A 24,722-nucleotide genomic window follows, 5' to 3' on the forward strand; every position below is an offset into this window, starting at 1 on the left:
TGCCGCTTATAATGTGATCGGGCCTTTAGGCCCCATCATATGCCTGTCCAACTAAATGGCTTCTGTAGTCCAGACCATTATCTGTATGGTTTTCTGAGAAAGCGATGCAGCATCCAGGCGCTCTGCAGCTTCAAAGGTGAGAACTTTCTAACACAGAGCCATTGTGGTACTATCTAATTACAAAGGACATCTGTTCCTTTTTACCTATGTCTTTGGTCTCATCAACCATAATGCTAAAGCCTCACTTTGAGAAACGTCAGCAATTATTGAGCTACGCACCATTTCAGCCAGGCAATCAAGAATCTCATTTTGTGTTCCATGACCGAGATATGTGCCATTTATTTGGCTCGTCATTTTTTTCTTGACCGTGCTGTCATGCTTTGCAAGCAACTGAGAGAAACGTTCCTTTACTCTGACCCTCGGATTCATCGTGTCCTCTCTGGGACATGTTTTGTGTCGCTGTGATAAGAAGCGTGCCACAGTTTTAATATTTTATATTGTCTTTAATCAATCTCTGATAGTCTGGCAGAGAGAGAACAATTGTCTTTTTCCAATTTTTTTATAGTCCTTCCAAGTTAACATTCAATTAGCATGTGCTTCTGATTTTGCATGACATGCAAATCCCCCGTCTTTAAATCTCTAGCTCTTTAGCTCTCTTCCAGTGTTTGAATTCCTCTGATGTAAATACTGAATCAACGGCAGACGGCAGACTGGAGTGCCGGCAGGCGTATCAGAAGGCAGCATCTTTTGTTTGCGAATATCCCAGCCATTTATGAGTACTATTCCAGTCTTTCATGAAGCTTCTTCATCGATCACTGTAAAGGATCCGTGGGAAAACCTTCAAATGTGGCTGTGGGTCTCTCTGCCCTCAACTGGGATGCATCTAGGATGAATCAAGAACAGGAGACAAAGCCTAATGAATATAAACAACTTACCTTTGACAGAGTTTATATAGTTGGCAGTTAGTTCTGGCCTGTCTGCTGATGTGGAGATGTATTGCTTCTGCAATGGGGTCTCTATGATGTCGTTTGCTGCGACGCATGTTCTCCTAAAGCAATGCTTACAATGTATAAAATTGTATGATGTATAAAAAGAAGATCAAGGCTTTTTCAAATACCTGCCTAGTATAGTTATAGTTTGCTGAACCATAACATTACAGCAATCCTATAGTGTTGTCTAAAGAGACCAGTGGAAAGTTGTGGGGATATCATCTACTGCCTTAAATCTGAATTATTTTAACTGCACATCTGCATTGTCTTCATTCACACTCAACAGGATATGCACATTTGGCTGGGAAATTATGCAAAATTTGTCCATACCGACAGCTGACTAACTGTGCTTTAGATGTATTAGCATGCTAGGTCTGTTTACAAGTCTACATAGCATGTTTATACTTCAAATGTTGATACCATTACATCATACACGGGTTTTAAAGTTGACTCTCTAGGCAGCCGAAAGCAGCAGGCAATCAATAGGCTAGACTCCCAACCAAATAGACTCCCTAAAAATGCTTCCTGCAAGCCTGCAGTTGTAGGCAATTTTGTCTATGGCACAATAGGCAATATATAAGTGAAAGGTCTGTCGTTAAAGATGTGAATGAACTGTCGTCAAAGATGTGAAAGTCGTACGAAAACTATTTGTGTGTGTTAGCTTAATAACACTAATGTTACATAGGCTACAGTAGGGAATCAGCTAATGCATTAGCATGCTATTCTCCTAAGTATCACGACATCTATGCACTACTATCATCACTGCAAACTATGTTATCTGTGTAGTTGACTAAAATAAAAATGTTTCAATTAAAATATCCGTGACCAATGACACATTTGACATAGTCGAGAGGGGAGCGTACCTATTTTCCCCGGGTCCTATGTTCCCCGGGTCCTATGTTCCCCACTTTGTATGGGACCGGGGAACATAGGACTCTTTTTTTTAAAAAGGGTCCTATGTTCCCCACTGTTCCCAAAAAGGGTCCTATATTCCCCTCTTAGTATGGGACTGGGGAACATAGAACCCCTTTTCAAAAAAAGGGTCCTATGTTCCCCAGTCTATTATTATGACCGCCACACAGTGAAGCGGCGGGTAGGTCAGGTTTAGTCAGATTTTTTTTTTTTTTCTTCACATGCGCAATTTTCCGTCAAGAAGTTCCGGGCTACTGAAAGACCTGGGTGCATGAAACTTGGTGCGCATGTAGCCCCACAAGCATAGCATGGTACCATTGTTTTTCGTTTTGATCCGTCGCCAACTCAACTGGACCCCCGTAAGGAGGGTAGAATGAAGAATATAAATAAACTAGAGAATGTAATTCCAAGGAAATTACGAGTGCATGAAAATGCAAAAATGTACAGATAAATCATGTAGATATGGTTACTAAGGTGTTGCTAGGGTAGACATGGTGGTTTCATAGGTTTTGAAAGTTGATAGTGCGAAGATAGACAGTTTGAAATTGAATTAGCTAACCTGATTACCAGATTAGCTAACCTAACTATGTTAACGAGGTTGATTAGCTAACTTAGTTGATGATTTCTAGCAGTTATGCTAAAAATGTTAACTATGCTAACAATGCTAACTATGTTAACAATGCTAACCAGGTTGATTAGCTAACTTAGCTAATGATTTCTAGCAGTTATGTTAAAAATGCTAACAATGCTAACCATGCTAACTAGCTAACTTGCTAGTGATGACTTATTTTGAAACATTTGTTGCTAGGGTATCCATGGTGGCTACTATCAGGAATAAAGAAGTTACTGCAGTATAATCATGTTGGTTGCTATGGAAACTGTCATAAACGCTTAATTTTAATGGTTGCTATGTTGGTTGCTAGGTACATAGTGGTTTCATATAGTTGACTGGAGGCATAGTTGATGATAACTGACAGTTGGAATGGTTGAACAGTTAAATAGTTGAGTAGTTTCAATGGTTGAATGATTTCATAGTGTTTTATTGCAGTGAGGACTTTTATTTTGAAACAGTTGTGGACAGAGGAAGTAGTGAAACAGTGTATGCCTGAGAGAGAGAGACAGAGAGCTACTGCACCTGGCATGGCCACCTGGCATAAGATTCTAATAGCCCTATTATGATGTCATAATCACAATGTTAAGTCTATGGGGGGAATTTTAATAGTTTTTATTTAATAGTTCAAAAAGTATAAAAGTTACAAAGTTGAAAAATACATAGCTGAAGTCACCTAAGTAAGACCTACGCAGCGCAGTTTGAACGAAGTTTCTACGTGGAACGGTTGAAGCTGAATTGGACGCACAAAAAGCGTTAGAAGAATAATATCACCTATGAAAAATAAGAATAATTCGGATAACAGTACTAGACTGGTGCCAAAATCCAGAATTGTGACACCCTTAGGCATTTTTGAGACAAAGTTGGCAACCAGTCTTACTTTGTCAATTTGGGTGTGCTGAATTCAAATCTGGAATATGCCAAGCTCTATCTGACCTCTGGTGACCTCCAGAGGTCATTGAACTTTGGGGCTGTAAGCGACCCAGCTGAACCCAGTCTCTCAGCTTCATAAGCTTACTGTGCGTGAACCCCTTTGTGTAGAAGCATAATCTTGGTCTCAAATTAAAGGTAACACTCTGAGGTTTCTTGTAGACTTTTTGGCTTGTATGTCAGGTGTTCTGATATAGAGTAACTACACAAAATATGGACTAATTACACAAAAGCATTTACTTTGTTGGTTCAATGGTTGTATATAAGCTTGACTATACATCTGGACAACTAATATTGGATAAAACAACATGAAGATTCAATTTCTATAGATTCTTGTGAATATTTCAGTACCCAATATGTTGCATCTACTTGTTGTAGTGCAGTTACACTGCAGCCAGATGTCATGGCACCAAAAGCGGAGGAGGGCATTTTTGATTAAATTTAATTGAAACATATAGTCCAATCTTTCAAGTTCTAGTTCTAGTTCAAGTTCAAGTTTATCGTCATGTACTCATAAAAAATATTTATAAGTAATGAGATTCATTGTGCTCAAGTGTCCAGAAATAAATTAGAAAGAAAAAATAGATAAATAGATAATAAACAAAGAGGGGTTGGGGAGCACCAAGGGACACCCAGGAGCAACAGGGGCAAGGAAAAACTCCCTTGTCCAGGAAGAAACCTTGGGCAGATCCAAGGGGCCAACCCAACTGCCTGGGGTCGTGCTAGTAGAGGGAGCATGTAAGTGTGTGTGTGTGTGTGTGTGAGTATGTGAGGGCAAGGGAATCCTAAGGGCAGGCATGTGTGATGTCTTGGGTGGAGTGGTAGTGGGTAAAAGGGGGGGGGGGGGGGGTAATAGTGGTGTACTGTATGTATGTAGGGGTTGGAGGGTTAAGGGGCAGCGTATATGTGTAGGGGAAGTGTGCATTTGTGGGGGGGGGGGGCAGTGTATTGTATGTATGTATGTGGCATAAGATGCTGGTAAGGGGCAGTGTGTGTGTGTGTGTGTGTGTGTGTGCTGGGGGGGGGGGGGCGCAGTGTGCTGTGTGTGTGGGGCAGTGGCATACTGATGGTTCAGAGGGGGGAGCAGTGTGTTGTATGTGGGTCATTCCGTGTCAAATCAGATAAGATTGTTGCTGCACCGTCTCAGATTTTGTTCAAACTTTGTGTATATCATCAATGGGTCCTAAAACCAAGGCCTGTGAAATATTTCTGTGGAAATCATCTGTCTTCATATCTTTTTTAGACCTTGAAATTCTTTCATTTTTACAGCTTGAAAAACACATGCCATGTCTGGGCATTAATATCTTGACAAATATGTTCCCTAGCCTCCCCAAATTTTCTAGGGTGGAAGATCAACTCATAATAAGCATGTGTAAACAATTTAAAGTCTGTACTAAATGTCTCTTGACTCTCGAAAGGGCCCTCAATTTTGGAAAAACGTGCATTAAGTGTGATATTTAGGGTATTAAAAAGCTGTTTATCTTTTTCACTTGATATCAGTCACTATTTCCTCTTCAAATACGGCAGTTAATTAATGTTTTCCCACAATTTGAAGTCTCCACAACAAATAACCATGACAATAATAACAATAAAACAAGGCATGTTTGTATTTTGTGTCATTTTCATGTAACTGAAATGCTATGTGGGGTAGGTAGTAGGATCATGAAAATCTATGTGGAAATAGAAAAGTATATGGACATGTAGTGTGTAAAGTTCTAATATTGCATTTAAGCCCCATTCACAGAATAAATGCATGTAGTTACAGGTGTTTTGGTAACACCAGAATAAACATTTACAATAAAAATAAGTGAAGTTTGGCACCCCCCTCTGGCGAAACAGTAGCATTTTGCTACTTTTACAAGGCATTAACTCTGGTTAACATAATTTCAAGTACATAATTCGGTGTATTTGATATACTTTTCAATTTCAAGGTATTAGGAATTTCTGCTTCTTTTTGAATACGAGAAGTAAAATAAAGCCTTTCCATTCCATTCAAATAGCTACCAGAGTTAATGCCTTAATGCTACAAATTGGATCCATTTTCAAAGCTGCAGATTGTAAATGTGATCTAATCAATCTGATACTACTTCTTGTAGTCTCTAGAGGAACATGACAATCACAAGCCAATGTATGACAACACTATTTCACATGAGTAACTCTGTTAAGGCACAAGAGCAATCGTCTCTGTATCCTCGAGAATGCATGTGGTCTCTCTGCTGCAGAGTCTATTATAGCACTGGCCCCGCCTTCTAGATCAACTTAAAATTAGGTCAAACTACAGGGTTCTACGTGCACAGTCTTACTATTTTTTAACAACAATTTTTATGGCTAATTGCTGGCATCTCATGAGAACATTCATGCGACTCAATTTCATGAATCAGAAAGTATAGTGACCTCTTGGTGGAAATCAACATAAAACAGGCATTCTGGATTGTTTAAGGCTTGTGAAACCTTCTCGATGTAAGGAATAGCTTTATACATTTGAGTTAGCATAAAGTTATTTTTGTTGATGTATTTGGCAAGCCTAGGTATTTTAAAACATGTTGAGTGCTACTACCACGTAACGGTGCAAATGCGAACTGTTAGCATGGAGTGCCAGGAATTAGCCTGACCTTAGCGCAGCGTTTCTCAAACTGTGGGGCGCGCCCCACTAGTGGGGCGCAGAGACATGCCAGGTGGGGCGCGAGCTGACGTGAAAAACCGGAGATTTCTTTTTAATCTGTAGCCTGTGCCTTCCTTTATTGATAATTACGAGAATGCACCTCCATCTCACAAAACAAACACAAACAAGGTAATCTTGTAGGCCTATCATTGACCAGATGAAAATGTTAGTCTGTCCTGGAACCATAGTCCGAAAAAAATGATTGATGTCTGAATTTTAATTGCAGCGGAAACAAAAAAAACCCCGTTTATGTTCGAGACGAGCGCAGTAAAATTGAAGGATATCTTGGCTATCTGTCCGACGACACAATTGCTGTTCTGCGATCTCGAAGAACAACTGCTTGACAAACGCAAACACTCATGTTTTGCCTTGCAAATGGACAAGGCCACCGACAGTTACAAAGGTGGTTTAGTTATTGCTTATGTCCGCTTTGTTAACTTGATAGCGGGCGAAGATATTCTATTCTGTGAGTATGCCAAAAGTAGGGCCACTGCAGATTAACTATTCAACATTGATCTCAACAATTAGTCTACCTGGCAGAACAGGACATCAAATGGGAAAACTGTGAGGGACTTTGCTCGGTTGGCGCACAGACGATAGCAGGTAAAAGAAATGCTATCGTCGTGATAAAGAGGGTAGTGCCCGATGCGCAACAGACGGACTGTTTCATTCAGGGAAGCGCTCGCGTCAAGGCTTGACCTGAATAAGATTTTGAACGAGGTTGTGAGAGTGTTGAACTTCATTTATAACACAATGGTAGCATATAGTTGGCCCTTTTGCTGTATTATTGGAAATCAGCTTTTTTTTGAAGCAAGGATTGACACCTTGTCAATGACAAAAAACTGACGTTATTGGTCATTGATTTAGATTTTTATTTTCTCTATTTTTGAACTGATATTTATCTTTAGTAGCCTAACTGTTATTTGTTAGGCCTACTGATGTATATTTAGCAAGTGACGTTATAAATATGAAAATTTTGAGCTTGACCTATACTTTCTATAGAGCGATGATGGACAGGTGGGGCTCGAGAAAGCCCCCTTGATCAAAGTGGGGAATGAAAGAAAAAGTTTGAGAACCACTGCCTTAGCGTAATGGAGATTTCAGCCCAAAAACCGACAAAGACAAAATTGTAGCTTTATTCCTTCCAGATGCCACCAGAGGTCTTATAGATGTTTGCAGTTGAAAAGATTTGAATATTCACCCCACATTCACAAAATGGCAAAGGCAAAACATGCGATTTTTGGTTGTTAAGTTAAATGACCTCTAGAGGTCACCAGAGGTTAAATTGAGTTTTTAAAATGAAGGATTTGAATTCAGCACCCCAACATTACCAAAAACAAGGCCATCTGTTAACTTAATTCATAATTTTAGTGTATTTGAGTGCTTCTGAAGCTTAGGAAGCTAGGTTTAGGTGGGAGGTGCGTCCATATTTTGTGTAGTTACTCTATATCAGAACACCTGACATACAATCCAAAAAGTCTACAAGAAACCTCAGAGTGTTACCTTTAATTTGAGACCAAGATTATGCTTCTACACAATGCAGAGTAAGCTTATGAAGCTGAGAAACTGGGTTCAGCTGGGTCGCTTACAGCCCCAAAGTTCAATGACCTCTGGAGGTCACCAGAGGTCAGATAGAGCTTGGCATATTGCAGATTTGAATTCAGCACACCCAAATTGACAAAATAAGACTGGTTGCCAACTTTGTCTCAAAAATGCCTCGGGCTTCTTAAATAAGCACATTTTTCAATTTTGGCACCAGTCTATACATTTTCATGCACTCTAATAAATATTTTCCTTGAAACACAGGGGGCATAGTGACTTCTATGTTAAATTCCTATAGAAGCAGGAAGATTTTTCATATGTTTTTATTTTTAGGCCTAAAGGCCAGTTATTTCATGGATCCAGGATACTATGCATCCTGATAAGTTTTCCTTTGCCTTTGGAATCAAAATAGCCCCACATCACCACATACCCTTCACCATACCTAGAGATTGGCATGGTGTATTTTCCAGTTAGCCTAGGCCTATTATCCTGCTTGATTTGCATTAAGCTCAATGAGTTATGTGGTGATGTGGGGCTATTTTGATTCCAAAGGCAAAGGGAAACTTGATCCATGAAATAACTGGCCTTTAAAAATAAAAACATATGTCAAATCTTCCTGCTTCTATGGGAATTTAACATAGGAGTCAAATACTGCCCCTGTGTTTTAAGGAAAACATTTATTTATTTATGATACATTCTCCATTCACAAAGAACATTGATTGATGTCCTTAAAGGTTGGATTTGTACTATTTTTTTTAATTTAAGGCATTAAGATACATTTTTAAAAGGATATTTCATATTCCTCTTTTTAGTCAACTTTAGCATGGGGTCAAATACTTATTCTCCCCACTGTATACGTGTGTGTGTGTGTGTGTGTGTGTGCCTGCATGTGTGTGCATGTACTGTATCTTTATGTGTTTATGCGTGCGTGTGCATAGTGTACAGTCGCTAAATGTACACATATTCATTTATTGTATGGTCCCTCAATTACACAAAACTTGGCATACATTCAGAGGGTGTGGTAATTTTCCGTGCAGTTTTGAACCTGTCAACCAAAGATACCTGCAATTACAATGCCTCATTTTTGCTTTTTCATTTTTAACTAGGTGGCTCTATGCATGAAATGAGTGGTTATGGGATGGATTGATATGGTCCTGATGATGGTATGGGGTTTAGAATTCTATTGGCTGGAGTTTTTCGAGCCCTGCCCGTTCCGCAGATGATTGACATGTTTAATGTTCCGTGGCTCACGAGTCACCCTCTTCTTGGCTGTGCAGCCTGCAACTGGCAGCTAGGTGATAGTGACACGTTAGAATCTTTGGTAACGACGGTGGTGCCAAAGATTGTGTGGATACTTTATAACAAGCTTTTGGTGGTACGTGCGGCAGCAGCTCATTTGAAAAAACACTGAAACACACTGAAAAAACAAACAAACAAAAAAAACATATCCAGCAGGTATGGCCAGTGGAGTGGTCAGAGTTCATGGCACAGTGGCCACGGCCACCCCTGACCACCCCTTGATGGCGCCCCTGAGGCAGTGCATCCCAAAATGCTCAATGTTAACATTCAAATTCATTCAGCATGGGCAGAGCTTTCAAAAGTCGCTTGTTTCGTTGAGAGGTGGGTCGGTGTGGCTATGTGTGTGCACTTGGCCTAAAATGGTTGAAATAATGTATACCTCCTTTGTACAGATACAATTTTCATTTTTTCATCACTGTGTGCATTATCCAACACAGCCAAGAAAACATAAAGCAGGTTCTGATTGGTTATCCTGTGGAACTCTTTGTAGAGCTACAGAGAGCTGGGCAGATCCACGGCTCAAGGGGCCAACCCAACTGCCTGGGGTCGTGCTAGTAGGGAGCATGTAAGTGTGTGTGTGTGTGTGTTTGTGTGTGTGGTGTGAGGGCAAGGGAATCCTAAGGGCAGGCATGTGTGATGTCTTGGGTGGAGGTGTGGGGGGGGGGGGGGGGGTAATAGTGGTGTACAGTACGTGTGTAGGGGTTGGAGGGTTAAAGGAACACTTCACCATTGTTTCATATTAAACTATGTTATTCCCTTAACTAAGACGAGTTGATGCATACCTCTCACATTTCAATGCGTGCACTCACTGGGCCTGGCTTGTGGCACTACTTTGATAGCACTTAGCTAGCGCAGTTCATTCATTAGATTCCAAACAGAGATGAATTTAGAAACGACTACACATCTCCATGTTTTCCCTATTGAAATGCAACTTGTGTTACTTGTGTTACTGTATTTCAAAAAACGTTGAAGTGTTCCTTTGAGGGGCAGTGCATGTGTGGGGCTTGAGTTGGGAAGAGATCTGATTGGCCAGCCCCAAACAATTTGACGAATGAAGCGTTTTCTCTTCTTACGCTTGGAGCTAGTTTAGGCTGTGCTTACATGAGTGGATTTAAACACACATTTGCAAAACAGATGTTGGCATGAAGACTTTAATTTGATCAGATTATATAAAATATAGAGGTGGGCATAGATTAATTTTGTTAATCTAGATTAATCTCACTGTAATCTTGAAATTAATCTAGATTAATCTAGATTAATTTTAGGTGCACCAGCGCAAAATTTAGGTGCACCCACATTTTTCATTGCCTCGCCTTTAACGCTAAAAGGTCACATTTGTATTGCTGTCCTTTCATATAATGATTTTTTAACAACAAAAAGTCTAGAAAAACCTTGAAACACAATATTTTACGATTTTTTTCTTTACAAAATTATTTATATAAGCCTATTCTACATACTGAAATGTCTGATATTCATGACAGCACACTTTATGCAGATTGCAGCCTACTATTCATATTACAACTCTGCCTCTTTAATTCAGCTGTCTGCCTGAAACCTCAAAATGTAAACAAAGTAGCATAGTTGGCTAGTTTATCATAGTTTACTAGTTGGACTGCTCAGTTTCCCCACGTGTGTTTACTGTAAGTTTCAATGTGGGCTAATACTTTTTCTCCTTTCGAGTTTTGGAGTTGGAAAACATTGATATTGAGATTATCATCCAACTCATGCAAGAGTGACTTGAATGTAAGGGTTTTAATCAACTTTCTGCAGCAATGATGCTAACCGGAATTTATATCAATTTAGCTAACGTCTTCTATATGCATCATTGCTTTCACGATAGTGAATGTTTTATTTGGAATAAATGTGCATGTCGAGGGGCGGGTCGCGACTCGCGAGTGTCCATTGAGCGCGCACGGGAGAGTGAGGGAGAGGGAGAGGGAGAGGGAGAGCAAGAGAAAGCGGGCCAAGGAGAGGGGGTTACTTCTATTAGGAATGAGCGATCAGGTGCCGATTCGGGAGGGGTCTGAGTTTATCGTCCATGTTGGGAGGAAGTATCATTGGTTACTGTTTGGTAAAGCTGCACGCATAGTCTACAATGACAACTTGTGAAAGAAAGCAGCCGAGCAGCGTCAGGTGCACCAGTGTGACCTAGACTTTTTTCAGGCGCACTCTTAAACATTGGCGTTCGCGCTAAGATATCAATGTGAAAGTGATCATAGCTTGCGTGGTATAGACCCAGCCCCCAGCCCAACTTTGAGAATAGATTAACGCCGATATTTTTTTTATCGCCCGATAAGAGTTGCACGATAACGCAGCACGTTAACGCCGATAACGGCCCACCACTAATAAAATATCAATATTATAACTAATATTACAGTCTAGAAAAGCAATTTCTTGTTTTGCTTGATTCACAAAATCACATCTTGCATATGATAGCCTAGTAGGCTACAATACAGAGGCTAAATCCTCAGTCTCCTTGCAGTGTGGTCAAAGTTTTCAACATGGGTTTTGCTAAAGACAAGCTTGTGATTACAAGTTATAGATGCTTGTGTCACCAGATACAACAACAAAGTGGCAAACTAAAAATTGAACAATAATATACAACATCATGTAATTCATCACATCCAATGAAAAGAACACAGATGGGATAATTTGTACAATTTGAAAGCCTTCTTAAATAAAAGCACATGCTAAACAAATATATGTAAAAACACAGAGACAAAAACTTCATATTTTTTTCAATATTGTTGAAACACACACAGTATGTCGACTACAGAGCAAGATGTACTGTCAAGATAATCTAGCTCAGGCCTATTCAGCAGCCTATAATATTTCAGTGGCCCACAAGATGCCTGCAAATCTGGCTGCCATGTGCAATGCTCTGTGTTGTTTTATTTTCTTCTTACACTATCATATACATTGCATTTGACACACACACTCACACATCACTCTCACACACACACTTACAAATGCATACATTACAAAGAGACCACAACGGAAATAAGCCCTTGGACTTTCTTGTGTTATCCTTTTGTCCTGCTGCACTTTTGTATACCTACCCCTGTGCATATGCATATGGCAATAAAGAATTTCAATCAATCAATAAAACAACAGCGTTGATAGACTGTAACAGTATGCAAGGTCAAGCCTGCATCAACTAAGACATATCGCTATCAAAATCCCCCAAAACTTAAATTGATCAGATAGATAGATAGATAGATAGATAGACTTTATTGATCCCCAAGGGGAAATTCAGGATCAAATGGGCAGTCTAGTAGAAATGGATACACACAATAAGTCATGCACCAATATGTTTACTCGGTTACCCACAAAAAACCCATCTGGCCAAATTAGTACAGAAGTTGAATAGCCTCGATCTAGCTTGTGAAGAAATATGCTTTTTTTCAGATTCAGATTTATATCAGACCAGGACTGGTGATAGATCCTGAATTGACCTGCGAAACAGCAACAAACAAACACACTGGCCCTCATTTATCAAACGAGCGTACGATCAAAAACAGGCGTACGCTTGTTTCCACGCAAAGTATGGCATTTAGAAATGTGAACGTGATCGGTGGCTACGCTCAAATCTCACGTCTAGTCTGAACTCGTGTACGCAAGTTTTTCAGGCAGCATGCATCGCGCAGCAGTAAATCGGCGGTGCATTAGAAAGTTGAATAGTTGAATTGATGGACTATCTCGGACATAACACCTTTCCTGAACATGTGCAGCCTATTTTCTGTAATGAAGCATATTATATTGACACATTTTCATGGCTTAGAATAGCCATAGGCGATGATTACTTTCTCTTTGGCAAACGCAACATTCATGAATTAGGCCTAGACATATATATTTTAAAAGGGCACATTTCAGTGTCGTACGGTTTTGTAATGAATGTATTTATAGTATGATGCGTTCTCTCTGCGAAAATAAAGTCTGTTGCGCTCAAATCGCTCTAGTTTCCCGCCTTCCTTGATGACAGCTTCTAGCTGTCAAAATGAACACGGTTCAGCTGGACATCACTGTGGCTCGAGATCACTAATGATTTTCTTGGACGTATAAAGGCCCGATCAGATTACAGGCGGCATGCGCTATGAAACCCATTCATTTCAATGGGTTGAGAGCGCAAAAGCGGCTCTGCCGCTAAGCGCAGCAAAGCACAGCACCGGCGGCATTTTGCCGCTTTGCCGCTGTTGCGCGTACCGCGGTCAAAGTTGAAATAATTGAACTTTGACCGCAGCGCGCTGTAAGTGAATGGTCTTTTGCGCGGAGCCCAGCAGTAACCATAGAAATAGGAGCGGTAACAGCAACAAAAATCGTACAACGTTATCTCAACCAAGAGCAACCTAGCGGTGAGCGCAGCGCATGCCGTCTACAATGTGATCGGGCCTTAATGCACCTTCATGTCGTAAATTCTAGGGGCGCGAGGCCATTAAAATGAGCATAATATAGGGGCGTAATATTTAAATCACGCTTGTTTCCAGCCGCCACATTTATCAACAAATGTTCATTCTTACGCTGGAATAGGAGTGATACGAAAGTTTGATGAATCACACGTGAGCCCCGTCGTATGATTTCTGCGCTCAGATATACGCTGGTTTCTACGCTCTGTTGATAAATGAGGGCCACTCAGAGCAGCTAACCCACTGACTGACTACCTTTAAACACACACAGAGCAGCTAACCCGACTGACTGACTACCTTTATAGCTCCCCTCCATTTCCACCGAGTGACGTGAAAACACCCATCATAGAGCATGCTCCCAACTTCTCTGGTGCTCCAATGAAATATTTGGAATAGAGCTCCACAGTCCCGCCCACAGCCTTGCCCGGAAGAAAAAATCCAATACAATTTCTCCATTGACAACTGGAGAATAAGCCATAAAATCGTAACCGTCCACGGTAGACTTAAAACCAGCTACGATGTGACTAAGCGATTATACCTGCTCATATACTGTAGATGTCAAAAGTTAACGGGGCATCAACCTTGTTTTGAGAAAACAATGTTTTATTCACGATTTAACGAGAGAGTACTACACTACCCAACACCCTAACGTGTAAAACTGGTGAAAGCAGAGCCTTTGATTGGCAGAGATCGCCGTTGCCATGGCAATCCCAAACAAACTGTACTCAACTTTTCCCGCGCCTATCGTCCGGCTTTTGTCTTGCTGGAACTTCAAAACTTGAAATGGCTGCAGGGCTGTCAGGACCGATGTGTGGTCTTCCGAAAAAGAACGGTTTTCTCATCTTGAAGGTTGAATTTACTCAATGGAAACGGTAGGAAGTAATCTTCCTCTTTTCTTAAATTAATATGGAACCATGTTAAACTACCGTTAGGCTGCAAATGTTGGAAATGTGTGTACGTTTGCAAAGCATCACGGGATTTGAGTTCTCTAATTCGGAATTTAAGATATGTACACAGTCTTGTACCTTTCGCTTTTTTTTTACATTTTCTGTTCATTTTTTCACTCGAAATTATAAGCTATATGCTTATGAGTCACATCGTAGCTGGTTAGCCTAAGGCATGGTCTAAAACTCTTTATATCCGGATTTTTCCAGAAGTCAATGGGAAAGATGAATGAGAAATTCACTTCCGGGCAAGCACCTCTCTCGGAGGAGGGGCGGGACTGTGGAGATCCATTATCCTGACAAATGTCAACCAAGAACATAAGCATAACATTAATCCTGATATAACTGCTCACTTCAGACTGCATGTCGCATTGCAAAAAACATCAGATCAACATTGGACCACATATGGAAGAAGCCCCAATTCAAAATTGGAAAAAGTCAGATTTCACGTAGCTTGTGCTGTTTACACTGTTCAGATCATATATGTGTAAAAAAAAATCTGATTTGACCTCGCAGTAGGAGCCAATCAGTCGTTCAAACATCCTACAGTTCATAATCCTCTCCACTAGATGGGGCCATTTTTTCACTGATTGGATATTTAATGCCGGCCTTACATTATACGATTTTCAAGTGATTTCACAGTCAGCGACTACATTTCCAATTTACTAACTTGAGCTGTCCATACAAAGCCCGCCCAAACAATTTGATTAGATCTTGTTTAGGCATAGATGCTTGTTTCACGACGGAACAAAACCAGTCTAAACTTACCGAATTCAAATTTAGTGAGCGGGGCTAAGTTCAGACTGGATCCAGGCTATCTTCCAGTTGAGCATCGCAATACATTTAAGACATAGACACAATTTACAATAACTGAAATATTCACATACATAAAGAACTATAGACTAATACAAGTATTAATGAATGAATTAGTGTATCAGCCCAAACTGATACATTACTGGTCAAATGTCCACAACCATGGCAACCCGGACAGGGACAACAAGGAGGCGGACAATTGCACTACCCTATCCCATCCATAGTATTCTATTCAATTGCACTACCCTATCCCATCCATAGTATTCTATTCAATTGCACTACCCTATCCCTATCCCATCCATAGTATTCTATTCTATTCTGTTCTATTCAAATACACAGAGGGTGAGGGGGGGGGGGGGGGGGGGGGCATCACAGCCCACTACAAATACACAGAGGGGGGGGGGGCATCACAACCAACTACAAATACACAGAGGGTGAGGGGGGGGGGGCATCACAGTCCACTACAAATACACAGAGGGGGGGGGGGGGGGGCATCACAGCCCACTACAAATGCACAGAGGGTGAGGGGGGGGGGGGGCATCACAGCCCACTACAAATACACAGGGGGGGGGGGGGGCACATTCAAATACCTACCAGGCTGAGCTCGGAGATTGTAAAGGAAGGGTAAAGGACTATAGAGTCGGTGGGCGGGCTTAACATAATGGTGATGGACATGCAACCAGAAGTTGTGACCGTTAAGCATCCTGCTACTTGAAAACAAGAAGATGATTCGTTTTGCCTACGATGAGTTCCCAGACCCTACATCTTGGCGTGGGTCTGGCAGGTCAGGCTAGTACGCCATACCATTCTCTACTACTGTCAATACTGCACTACCTGTCTATACGGTGTACATGACATTGTACTTTTCTGCTTTTTTGCATTTCTGTACTTGTACTCTGCACAATGACAAAAATGTTGAGTCGAATCAACTTTCAGCTGAGCCTTGTTAGCCTAGTCAGTCTTATAATCTGAAGGTTATGAGTTCAGTCATCACACAGGTCATGATGCTTGTTTATCAACTATAGTGATCAAGCGTGGTTATCATGGTTACCCATAAAAAAACATGATAAAACCGTGGTTAATTTCCATAAGGCCTCCACCTTTTTCATCTCACCTCCCGGCCTTATGAGAGTCCAGTCAGACACACCATCAGTGCTGTTCTGCTGGTAAGATCCTCAACGAAGAGGTGCCAGGAAAAAAGTAGGGAAACACTCTCTCTCTGAAAGGATGTGTGATAGTGTGTATATGACTGTTGAGGTCAAGATCAGAGAATGACAGCTCTCCTTTGTCCCAGTCCAGCTTCACTCTGACCCGCTGGACTTTCTGCTCTATCGTGAGGAGAGTGGGGGAATGTGGGATGGTATGTGTTTTATATTCACCATTTTTATAATACACATACCAGTGTCCACTCAAGGAGCTAAAATCTCCTCTCTTCAAGAGGGACTCTGTCATCATACCCAAGGCCCAAAATGGGTTGTCTCCAACCTTCACATTCCAGCAGTGAGTCCCTGAGTCGAAGCCCTGAGAGCCCAGCACACTGTAATATTGATCAAACCTGTTGGGATTATGTGGAAGATATTTCACACTGGTCATGTCTTCAGATATCACAAGATATGGGTGTGCAGTGTTGGGATCCAGAGTCACAGGAGCTGTAGATAAAAGAACACACACATGAGCTGAACACAGCCTGGTATTATGATGAAGATCAATTTAAGTGTATTATTACATACTGTGTTAAGGCTAAAAAAAAATAAATAAATAAGGGATTACTTACAGGGGAGCTACACCAGGCGCGTAACTGAAGAGCTCGCGACGCGTATGTTGCAGCCGGTTGCAGCAGTTAATAATCACTGTAGTCAATGGAAGTAGCTACACCAAAAATTGATTTTACGCATTGCGAACGGAACGCTTCAGTTACGCGCCTGGTGTACAGTTATAGTTTTTCACAATTGCTAAAACACCTATTTCAAACCTTCCACCCTGTTCTCCTTTCTCAAACTACATTCACAGAATGCCAGTTGAAAGTAGAGTTGTCACGATACCAAAATGAGTAACCACAATACCATACCTAATACTATACTTGTTTGAGGGCGTATTCACACCAGGAAGGTCCTTTAGTGCACTTATTTGGTCCGGACCAATTTCTTTTTCTTTTTTCTTTTTTAGTGCGGTTCGCTTTCACACCGTGATTAATTGCAACCGGACCAGAATTTATAAACAAAAGCACATGTGCTAAGGTTGTTCAACCATTGGCTGGTAAACGTGTAGGTGGGGTGAAGAATAGGAAGCCAAAGTCAAAGTTGACCCACGTAAATACTATGTTTGCGTACTGTACTCGTTATTATCCTAGCAATATAGTTTATACAGTTACAGCTTTGCAGAAGTGCTTGAGCGTCAAGACCGTTTGATGCAAGTTTAACAATATCATGCTCGTAATTTTGCAACGACGAAGACGTGCAACAAAACAGCTGAGAAGAGCTCTCATGTGTGTCCAACATGCTAACAGCAGGCCTACGAAAGACGGAACGGGTAGGAGATGCAAAATCAAATTATTGTTGGCAAAAAAGCGTTAGCCCACTGCTGCTTACAGCTGTTGTGCGTCACGGAGCTATCCTACATTTCCCATAATGCGCAAAAACTACAGGAGCTCGTCAAATCCAAAAAAGGTAGATTTCTGTAACTGGGTCGGATCGAGGTCGGTCTGCTTTCACACCATAAAGAACCGCACCAGGGTTCGATAGGAACCGCTCCGAGACCACCTCCTCAGCTGGGTCTCGGTCCGCTTGTTTGGTTCGCACTAGAGTTCGAGTGATTGTATTCACACCAGTCAAAAAGGTCCGAACCAAGCAAGAAACGAACTTGAGTTTGTTTTAATCGAACTAAACAAGGCAGGTGTGAATACCCCCTAAGTGTCCGTTCAAAGTAAGGTTGGCTAGCTTGGAACCTGTAACTAGCTATCATAGCCTGATGAGCGCGAGTGTACCGCGGCAATGTATCACGAGCAGAATCTGCGCCGAGTCTAAGTGCTCCCAATTGTTATTCCGCCACACAATATAGTTATCCCTCTTACCTGCTTAGAATATGGCAAAGCGGTGAAGTGTTCCTTTAATTTGTTTGAGCAGAGTAAATAAGACCGAATCCAGAAAACATATAAATAAATAAATTCATCTGTTTATGGCAGATTACTGTAGGGCATCACTAAATACATCTCCCAATCTGCTGTATCTCTCTCTCTCTCTGTCTGCATTTCTGTGTATATCATGTATATTTACTGCGCAAAATAGGCGTTTTCATCTTCTCCCAGACTCTGAACTTCAGGTTGTCCAGGTGTTTCTCCACATTGATCAGAGGTCCTGAAACCCTCTCTGGATCCTGCAGTGTGCACTGGGCTCTGGAATAACATTCAGGAGTCAGTGCTGCTGTGGGTTTGGGTTCAGAACCACAGAGAAGAGAGAGAGACAGGAGGCAGATCACTCACCTTTCCACAGTGCTCTCGTAGTTCTGAGAAGTAAAGAGTAGATCAATATATTACGCATTGCTTGATCTAGTTAATAAAGCTTCTCCTCTGAGATATCACTACACTGTCTCAGCCATAGTGCAGTTCTCAAGATCAAGGTTTAGTGTGCATGCCCATCCGATACAACTCCCTCTCCCCCTTTCTGTCTGACTCTCTCTCTATGTCTGTTATTATACTGTATATATATATATACAGAAAATAAATGTTAAATAAGTTATTGAGTAGACAGAGACTGTTTATTAATGGGAAATGTTTCTTACCTGCAGGAATGTGATGTCATCAGCTCCCATCTGCTCTTCTATGGCTCTGATTGTGTCTGAAAGAGATGAGATCTCTCTGTTCATCTTCTCAATCTTCTCCTTCATCATCTGACTCTTCCGCTCCTCTTCCTCCTTCAGTGCAGCTATCCTGGCTGCCTCTTCATCTTGTAGAAACTGGTGAAGCCTCTCAAACTCCTCCTTGATCTGCTTCTCTGTACACTGGGCCTGAATCTGGATTATCATAATGCTTTGTTGTCATAGTCTGAACAATGGTCTGATTTTGGTTACAGGATGTTGATATTTAAGTTTCACAACCCTTCACAGCATTCCCCTCTGCTCCTGAAATATGTGTCGATCAGCTAGGACTATATATAGCTTGGTTTGTTTGTATGTACAGTCTACACAGCAAATGCAATTTTATGCCAAATCATTTCTAAGCACTCACATGCAAATATCTCGCCATGATTCGCTAGCACACAATTCTTGGCTCTAAACTAGATGTACCGCAAAGCGATACACAATATGACCGCCGCTCAGTCCTGCACATTCTCTCCGCAAATATCAATCACGCTTGTTTTTCCATCGCCTACTCCATCCCTACTGCAACTTTTATGTATGTAAATGAGTGTGTGCATGTGTGCGCTTGCTTTTGTGTATGAGTGCTTCTCTGTCTAGTGTGAGTGTGTGTCTGCTTGTGTGTGTGTTTAATGTGTCTCTGAGTATATGTTCACTGTGTTCTCTGCCGTCACTGTCACTCCAATATCAGATAACACACACACACACACACACTCACATGCGCGCGTGTGCACACACACACACACACACACACACAAACACACATACACAGGCACACACTTACACACACACACTCGCACACACACACACACACACACACACACACACACACACACACACACACACAGGCACACCCAGAGAGAGAGAGAGAGAAAGAGAGAACACACACAGAATACACACAGATAACACAGACACAGAGAGAGAGAGAGAGAGAGAGAGAGAGAGAGAGAAAGAAAGAGAACACACACAGAACATGCACATACACACATATACACACATGCAAACACACAGATGGGCACACAGAAACGCACCCACACACTATAGTACATCACACACACACTCACTTCTCAGCTCCGGTGGTCTCACAAAATGTACTCAAAGATGTGTGTGTGTGTGTGTGTGTGTATGTAGGTGTGTGTGTGTGTGTGTGTGTGTGTAAGGGTGTATGTGTGCATGCGTGTGGGCGTGTTTGTGCATGTGTTTGTATCATGTTTTATGTACATGTGTGTATGTAGTGGTGCGTGTGTAGGTATGCGTGTGTGTGTGTGTATTTATGTGTGTGTGTGTGTGTGTGTGTGTGTGTGTGTGTGTGTTCCTGCATGTTTGTTGCACCCAGAGCAACCATTCTCTTTTAAAACATATTTGGAAACTAGTTGATTAAAGGTTTCTAATGGTGTCACTTATATGTTTCTAGGACAAAAACTAGCAGAGATTGAGATGTTTGGAACAGTTTTTGAAATCCCCAGGGGGGGATTTAGACTCCAGATAATACCACCATCTACTGGCCGATGGGTATACAGTCCTGAATGTACACATAAATCCATTTATTTTATAGCCCCCCATGGATGAAATTCCACAAAACTTGGCTTACTCCCAGAGGGTGTCAGGTTAATCATACACATGAAATTTGGTGCAGTTCATAACATCTCATCTGAAGATAGGGGCAATTAAAGCAATATTACATTGCATTTTCAATTTTTACGATGGGGGGGCAAATCACAAATGACTGGTTATAAGCTAAGTTGATGCAAGCTCTAGAGAACAACATACCATAAACATTTTGTCATCCTCGGTGCCACGGTTCAGGTAGTTATGTAGGAAAAACTGTCATTTTTGGGCTTCGGGCGGGGGCAGCGCGGGGGTGGAGTGACCCCCGGGGACGAAACGAAAATTTTCCATAGAACTCTACTGGGGCTACATGCCCACCAAGTTTCATGCGCTCCGGTGTTACGGTGTCCCGGGAATCGTTGACGAAAAATGACGGGAAAAAAGAATAAAAAAAAAAAAAAAAAAAAACTTTGACAACAACTATATGACCGCTTCGCTAGCTACGCTAGCGGCGGTCATAATAATACATTGTGCAAAGTTTCTCAAGCCCCATAGAAGGTTGGGATGAGCTTTGTACTTTTTTAGCTACATATCTGAGGCTTTGGATCCCATTGACACACTATGTATTTAAGTATTAAAACTAGATGTACCGCAAAGCGATACACAATATGACCGCCGCTCAGTCCTGCACATTCTCTCCGCAAATATCAATCACGCTTGTGTTTCCATCGCCTACTCCATCCCTACTGCAACTTTTATGTATGTAAATGAGTGTGTGCATGTGTGCGCTTGCTTTTGTGTATGAGTGCTTCTCTGTCTAGTGTGAGTGTGTGTCTGCTTGTGTGTGTGTTTAATGTGTCTCTGAGTATATGTTCACTGTGTTTTCTGCCGTCACTGTCACTCCAATATCAGATAACACACACACTCACATGCGCGCGTGCACACACACACACACACACACACACACACACAAACACACATACACAGGCACACACTCACACACACACACTCGCACACACACACACACACACACACACACACACACACACACACACACAAACACACACACACAGGCACACCCAGAGAGAGAGAGAGAGAAAGAGAGAACACACACAGAATACACACAGATAACACAGACACAGAGAGAGAGAGAGAGAGAGAGAAAGAAAGAGAACACACACAGAACATGCACATACACACATATACACACATGCAAACACACAGATGGGCACACAGAAACGCACCCACACACTATAGTACATCACACACACACTCACTTCTCAGCTCCGGTGGTCTCACAAAATGTACTCAAAGATGTGTGTGTGCATGTGTGTGTGTGTGTGTGTGTAGGTGTGTGTGTGTGTGTAAGGGTGTATGTGTGCATGCGTGTGGGCGTGTTTGTGCATGTGTTTGTATAATGTTTTATGTACATGTGTGTATGTAGTGGTGCGTGTGTGTGTAGGTATGTGTGTGTGTGTGTGTGTATTTATGTGTGTGTGTGTGTGTGTGTGTGTGTGTGTGTTCCTGCATGTTTGTTGCACCCAGAGCAACCATTCTCTTTTAAAACATATTTGGAAACTAGTTGATTAAAGGTTTCTAATGGTGTCACTTATATGTTTCTAGGACAAAAACTAGCAGAGATTGAGATGTTTGGAACAGTTTTTGAAATCCCCAGGGGGGGATTTAGACTCCAGATAATACCACCATCTACTGGCCGATGGGTATACAGTCCTGAATGTACACATAAATCCATTTATTTTATAGCCCCCCATGGATGAAATTCCACAAAACTTGGCTTACTCCCAGAGGGTGTCAGGTTAATCATACACATGAAATTTGGTGCAGTTCATAACATCTCATCTGAAGATATGGGCAATTAAAGCAATATTACATTGCATTTTCAATTTTTACGATGGGGGGGCAAATCACAAATGACTGGTTATAAGCTAAGTTGATGCAAGCTCTAGAGAACAACATACCATAAACATTTTGTCATCCTCGGTGCCACGGTTCAGGTAGTTATGTAGGAAAAACTGTCATTTTTGGGCTTCGGGCGGGGGCAGCGCGGGGGTGGAGTGACCCCCGGGGACGAAACGAAAATTTTCCATAGAACTCTACTGGGGCTACATGCCCACCAAGTTTCATGCGCTCCGGTGTTACGGTGTCCCGGGAATCGTTGACGAAAAATGACGGGAAAAAAGAAAAAAAAAAAAAAAAAACTTTGACAACAACTATATGACCGCTTCGCTAGCTACGCTAGCGGCGGTCATAATAAGTATAAAAGTAAGACTTTCACAAATAACTTTACATTACATTTTAGCCTTTTGAAACCATGCTGGCCTTTTAACATGAATGACTTGGTAGTTGGTACAGAGTGTAGTGTTTTTGATGAGCCTCTCCGCTTCCATTGGTCTCTGCACAGCCAAATGTAATCGTCAGATGGTAAACAACAACACTGTCATGCTGCTACTACACACATTCAGGGGGACGTCACCTTAATGTGTTCGGTTGTTTCATCACAGGAGAGTTTTGCTTCTTCAAAGACCTTCAGCTTCTTCTGCAGGGGCTCTAGTTTATTCCTCAGCTGATCCTGAGGTAAACAAAAACAGCAGTGTTGTGTGTAGTTTTCTTTTTCTAGAGTATAGAGAAAGGGCACTGCCCAGTGGTGTGGAATGTACATTACAGTTATTGGATATAAGGATTTCTCACTTTGTACTCCGATTTTGTACTTCTTCTACACTTGTACGTTTTCTTATGTTCTAAGTATTAATTATTGCAAAGATTCAAAAGTGTGACTCACTTTGAAGTCCGATGTTGCTTCATCTACAGGTTGGAACTTGTGATTGGTGTGTTTTTTTGAGTCTTGACACACCACACACACAGGCTGTTTATCCTCCAGACAGAAGAGCTTGAGTTTCTCACCGTGCAGACTGCAGAGCACCTCAGACCCTGCTGAAGCTCTCTGACTGCGCTCCTGTAAAAAGATCTCACACAAGTTCCGTAGCGCCATGTTAGGAGGATACCCTTGTTTTGAGCACTTCCTCCTGCAGTATGGACATTCTCTTGATCCTTTGCTCTCCCAGAACCGTTCCAGACAGGCTTTACACACACTGTGAGCGCAGGTCAAAAAGACAGGATCCTTGAAGATGTCACAGCACACAGGACAGCAGAGCTCCTTTTCAAGATTTGAAGCCATTTTTACCAGTGAAAAACTTGACTTGTCTGGTTATCGATGGTTTTCACTCCAATACACTCACAAGGTGGAAAATGTGTGGCAATTTAAATGACCGTTGTGTGTACCATTTCCTGGCGTAAATGATCCACCTCAAATACTTCTCTTCCACATCCGAGTTTACATCTATACTTTACAAATGACTGCTGACCAAAGAAAAAGCTTTAGGAAAGTTGCGAGTGAAAATAACTTGTACACGGATGCTCACTTCCTCGTTCAGGGAGCTGCAAGAGGAGGGGCGGATCTCTTCTCCTATTACTCCTGTTGATATTAGCCATTCAAGTTCAGACAAGTAATGTGTGTGTTACTGGCTGTGCCTATCTACACAGGCTGTGCTTATGTCAGAGAACTGTTGCTTATGTCAGAGAACTGTCCTCTCAAGTTTGCTCAAGCTTTACGTCTTTTTGGTGTTGGCAATCGTTGATCAGAAATCTGCCAAATGCCACAGTGGGTTTCTGTGTTGATGTCCTCTGCTTTCATGCTCAATGAATTAGTCACATGATTAATGCCACATGACAAGTATAACTGGTCAGCAAATACCAGTTAAGAGCACATGCTACATTATGACCGCCATGTGAATAGCAAATTTCTGTCAAGGATTCCCGGGAGACTGAAAGACCAGGGTGCACAGAACTTAGTGGGCATGTAGCCCCAAAAGCATTGCATGTCGCCATTGTTTTTCGTTTTGATCCGTCACCCGTGTGTGAGAGCAACCGACAAGATACTCATCTTGCACTGTATCATCTTCCTGAATCTGAATATGATCACAAGTCCGTGTAAATTATGAATCAAATTATTTTTTCATTATGTTACTTTAGGTGATCTATGGGGCTACTTGTTGCAGGGCAACCACATCCCAGTTCCATGCGTTCCAATTGCATGATTAAAGTTAGGATCTAATTGCTGTCTGGGATTATTCAGTGATACTCAGTTTACTGCCTAAAGGTTTATGTTAAGTCTAAGCGTGAACAAGCTGCATCAATGTG

General features: G+C 41.6%; 1 protein-coding gene across 2 annotated transcripts; it reads right to left on the bottom strand.

The window, feature by feature from the left end:
• Nucleotides 1-454: 454 nt before the first annotated feature.
• Nucleotides 455-23,936, bottom strand: LOC134079158 (E3 ubiquitin-protein ligase TRIM35-like). Of its 2 annotated transcripts, XM_062535343.1 has the most exons (7): nucleotides 23,305-23,936; nucleotides 22,999-23,094; nucleotides 18,882-19,112; nucleotides 18,583-18,605; nucleotides 18,377-18,495; nucleotides 16,660-16,753; nucleotides 455-883 (listed from the first exon to the last, which is right to left on the bottom strand). In XM_062535343.1, exons 1-7 carry the CDS (start codon nucleotides 23,698-23,700, stop codon nucleotides 841-843), a joined length of 1,002 nt encoding a protein of 333 aa, XP_062391327.1. In that variant the 5' UTR covers nucleotides 23,701-23,936; the 3' UTR covers nucleotides 455-840. The 2 variants fall into 2 exon arrangements, with proteins under 2 accessions (XP_062391327.1, XP_062391326.1); XM_062535342.1 differs by lacking the exon at nucleotides 455-883 and having other exon boundaries at nucleotides 15,688-16,753.
• Nucleotides 23,937-24,722: the final 786 nt, after the last annotated feature.

Source organism: Sardina pilchardus, chromosome 4, assembly GCF_963854185.1.
Source record: "Sardina pilchardus chromosome 4, fSarPil1.1, whole genome shotgun sequence".
NCBI classification, from domain to species: domain Eukaryota; kingdom Metazoa; phylum Chordata; class Actinopteri; order Clupeiformes; family Clupeidae; genus Sardina; species Sardina pilchardus.

What these genes read in the sequence shown, in the direction of transcription:
- LOC134079158 (XM_062535342.1), bottom strand. Translation starts at nt 23,700, where the DNA reads ATGGCTTCAAATCTTGAAAAGGAGCTCTGCTGTCCTGTGTGCTGTGAC. An exon ending in TACGAGAGCACTGTGGAAAG is followed by an intron (nt 18,496 to 18,582) that starts GTGAGTGATCTG and finishes ATGTTATTCCAG; the next exon opens with AGCCCAGTGCACACTGCAGG. An exon ending in GAAAACGCCTATTTTGCGCA is followed by an intron (nt 16,754 to 18,376) that starts GTAAATATACAT and finishes TTTTATCTACAG; the next exon opens with CTCCTGTGACTCTGGATCCC.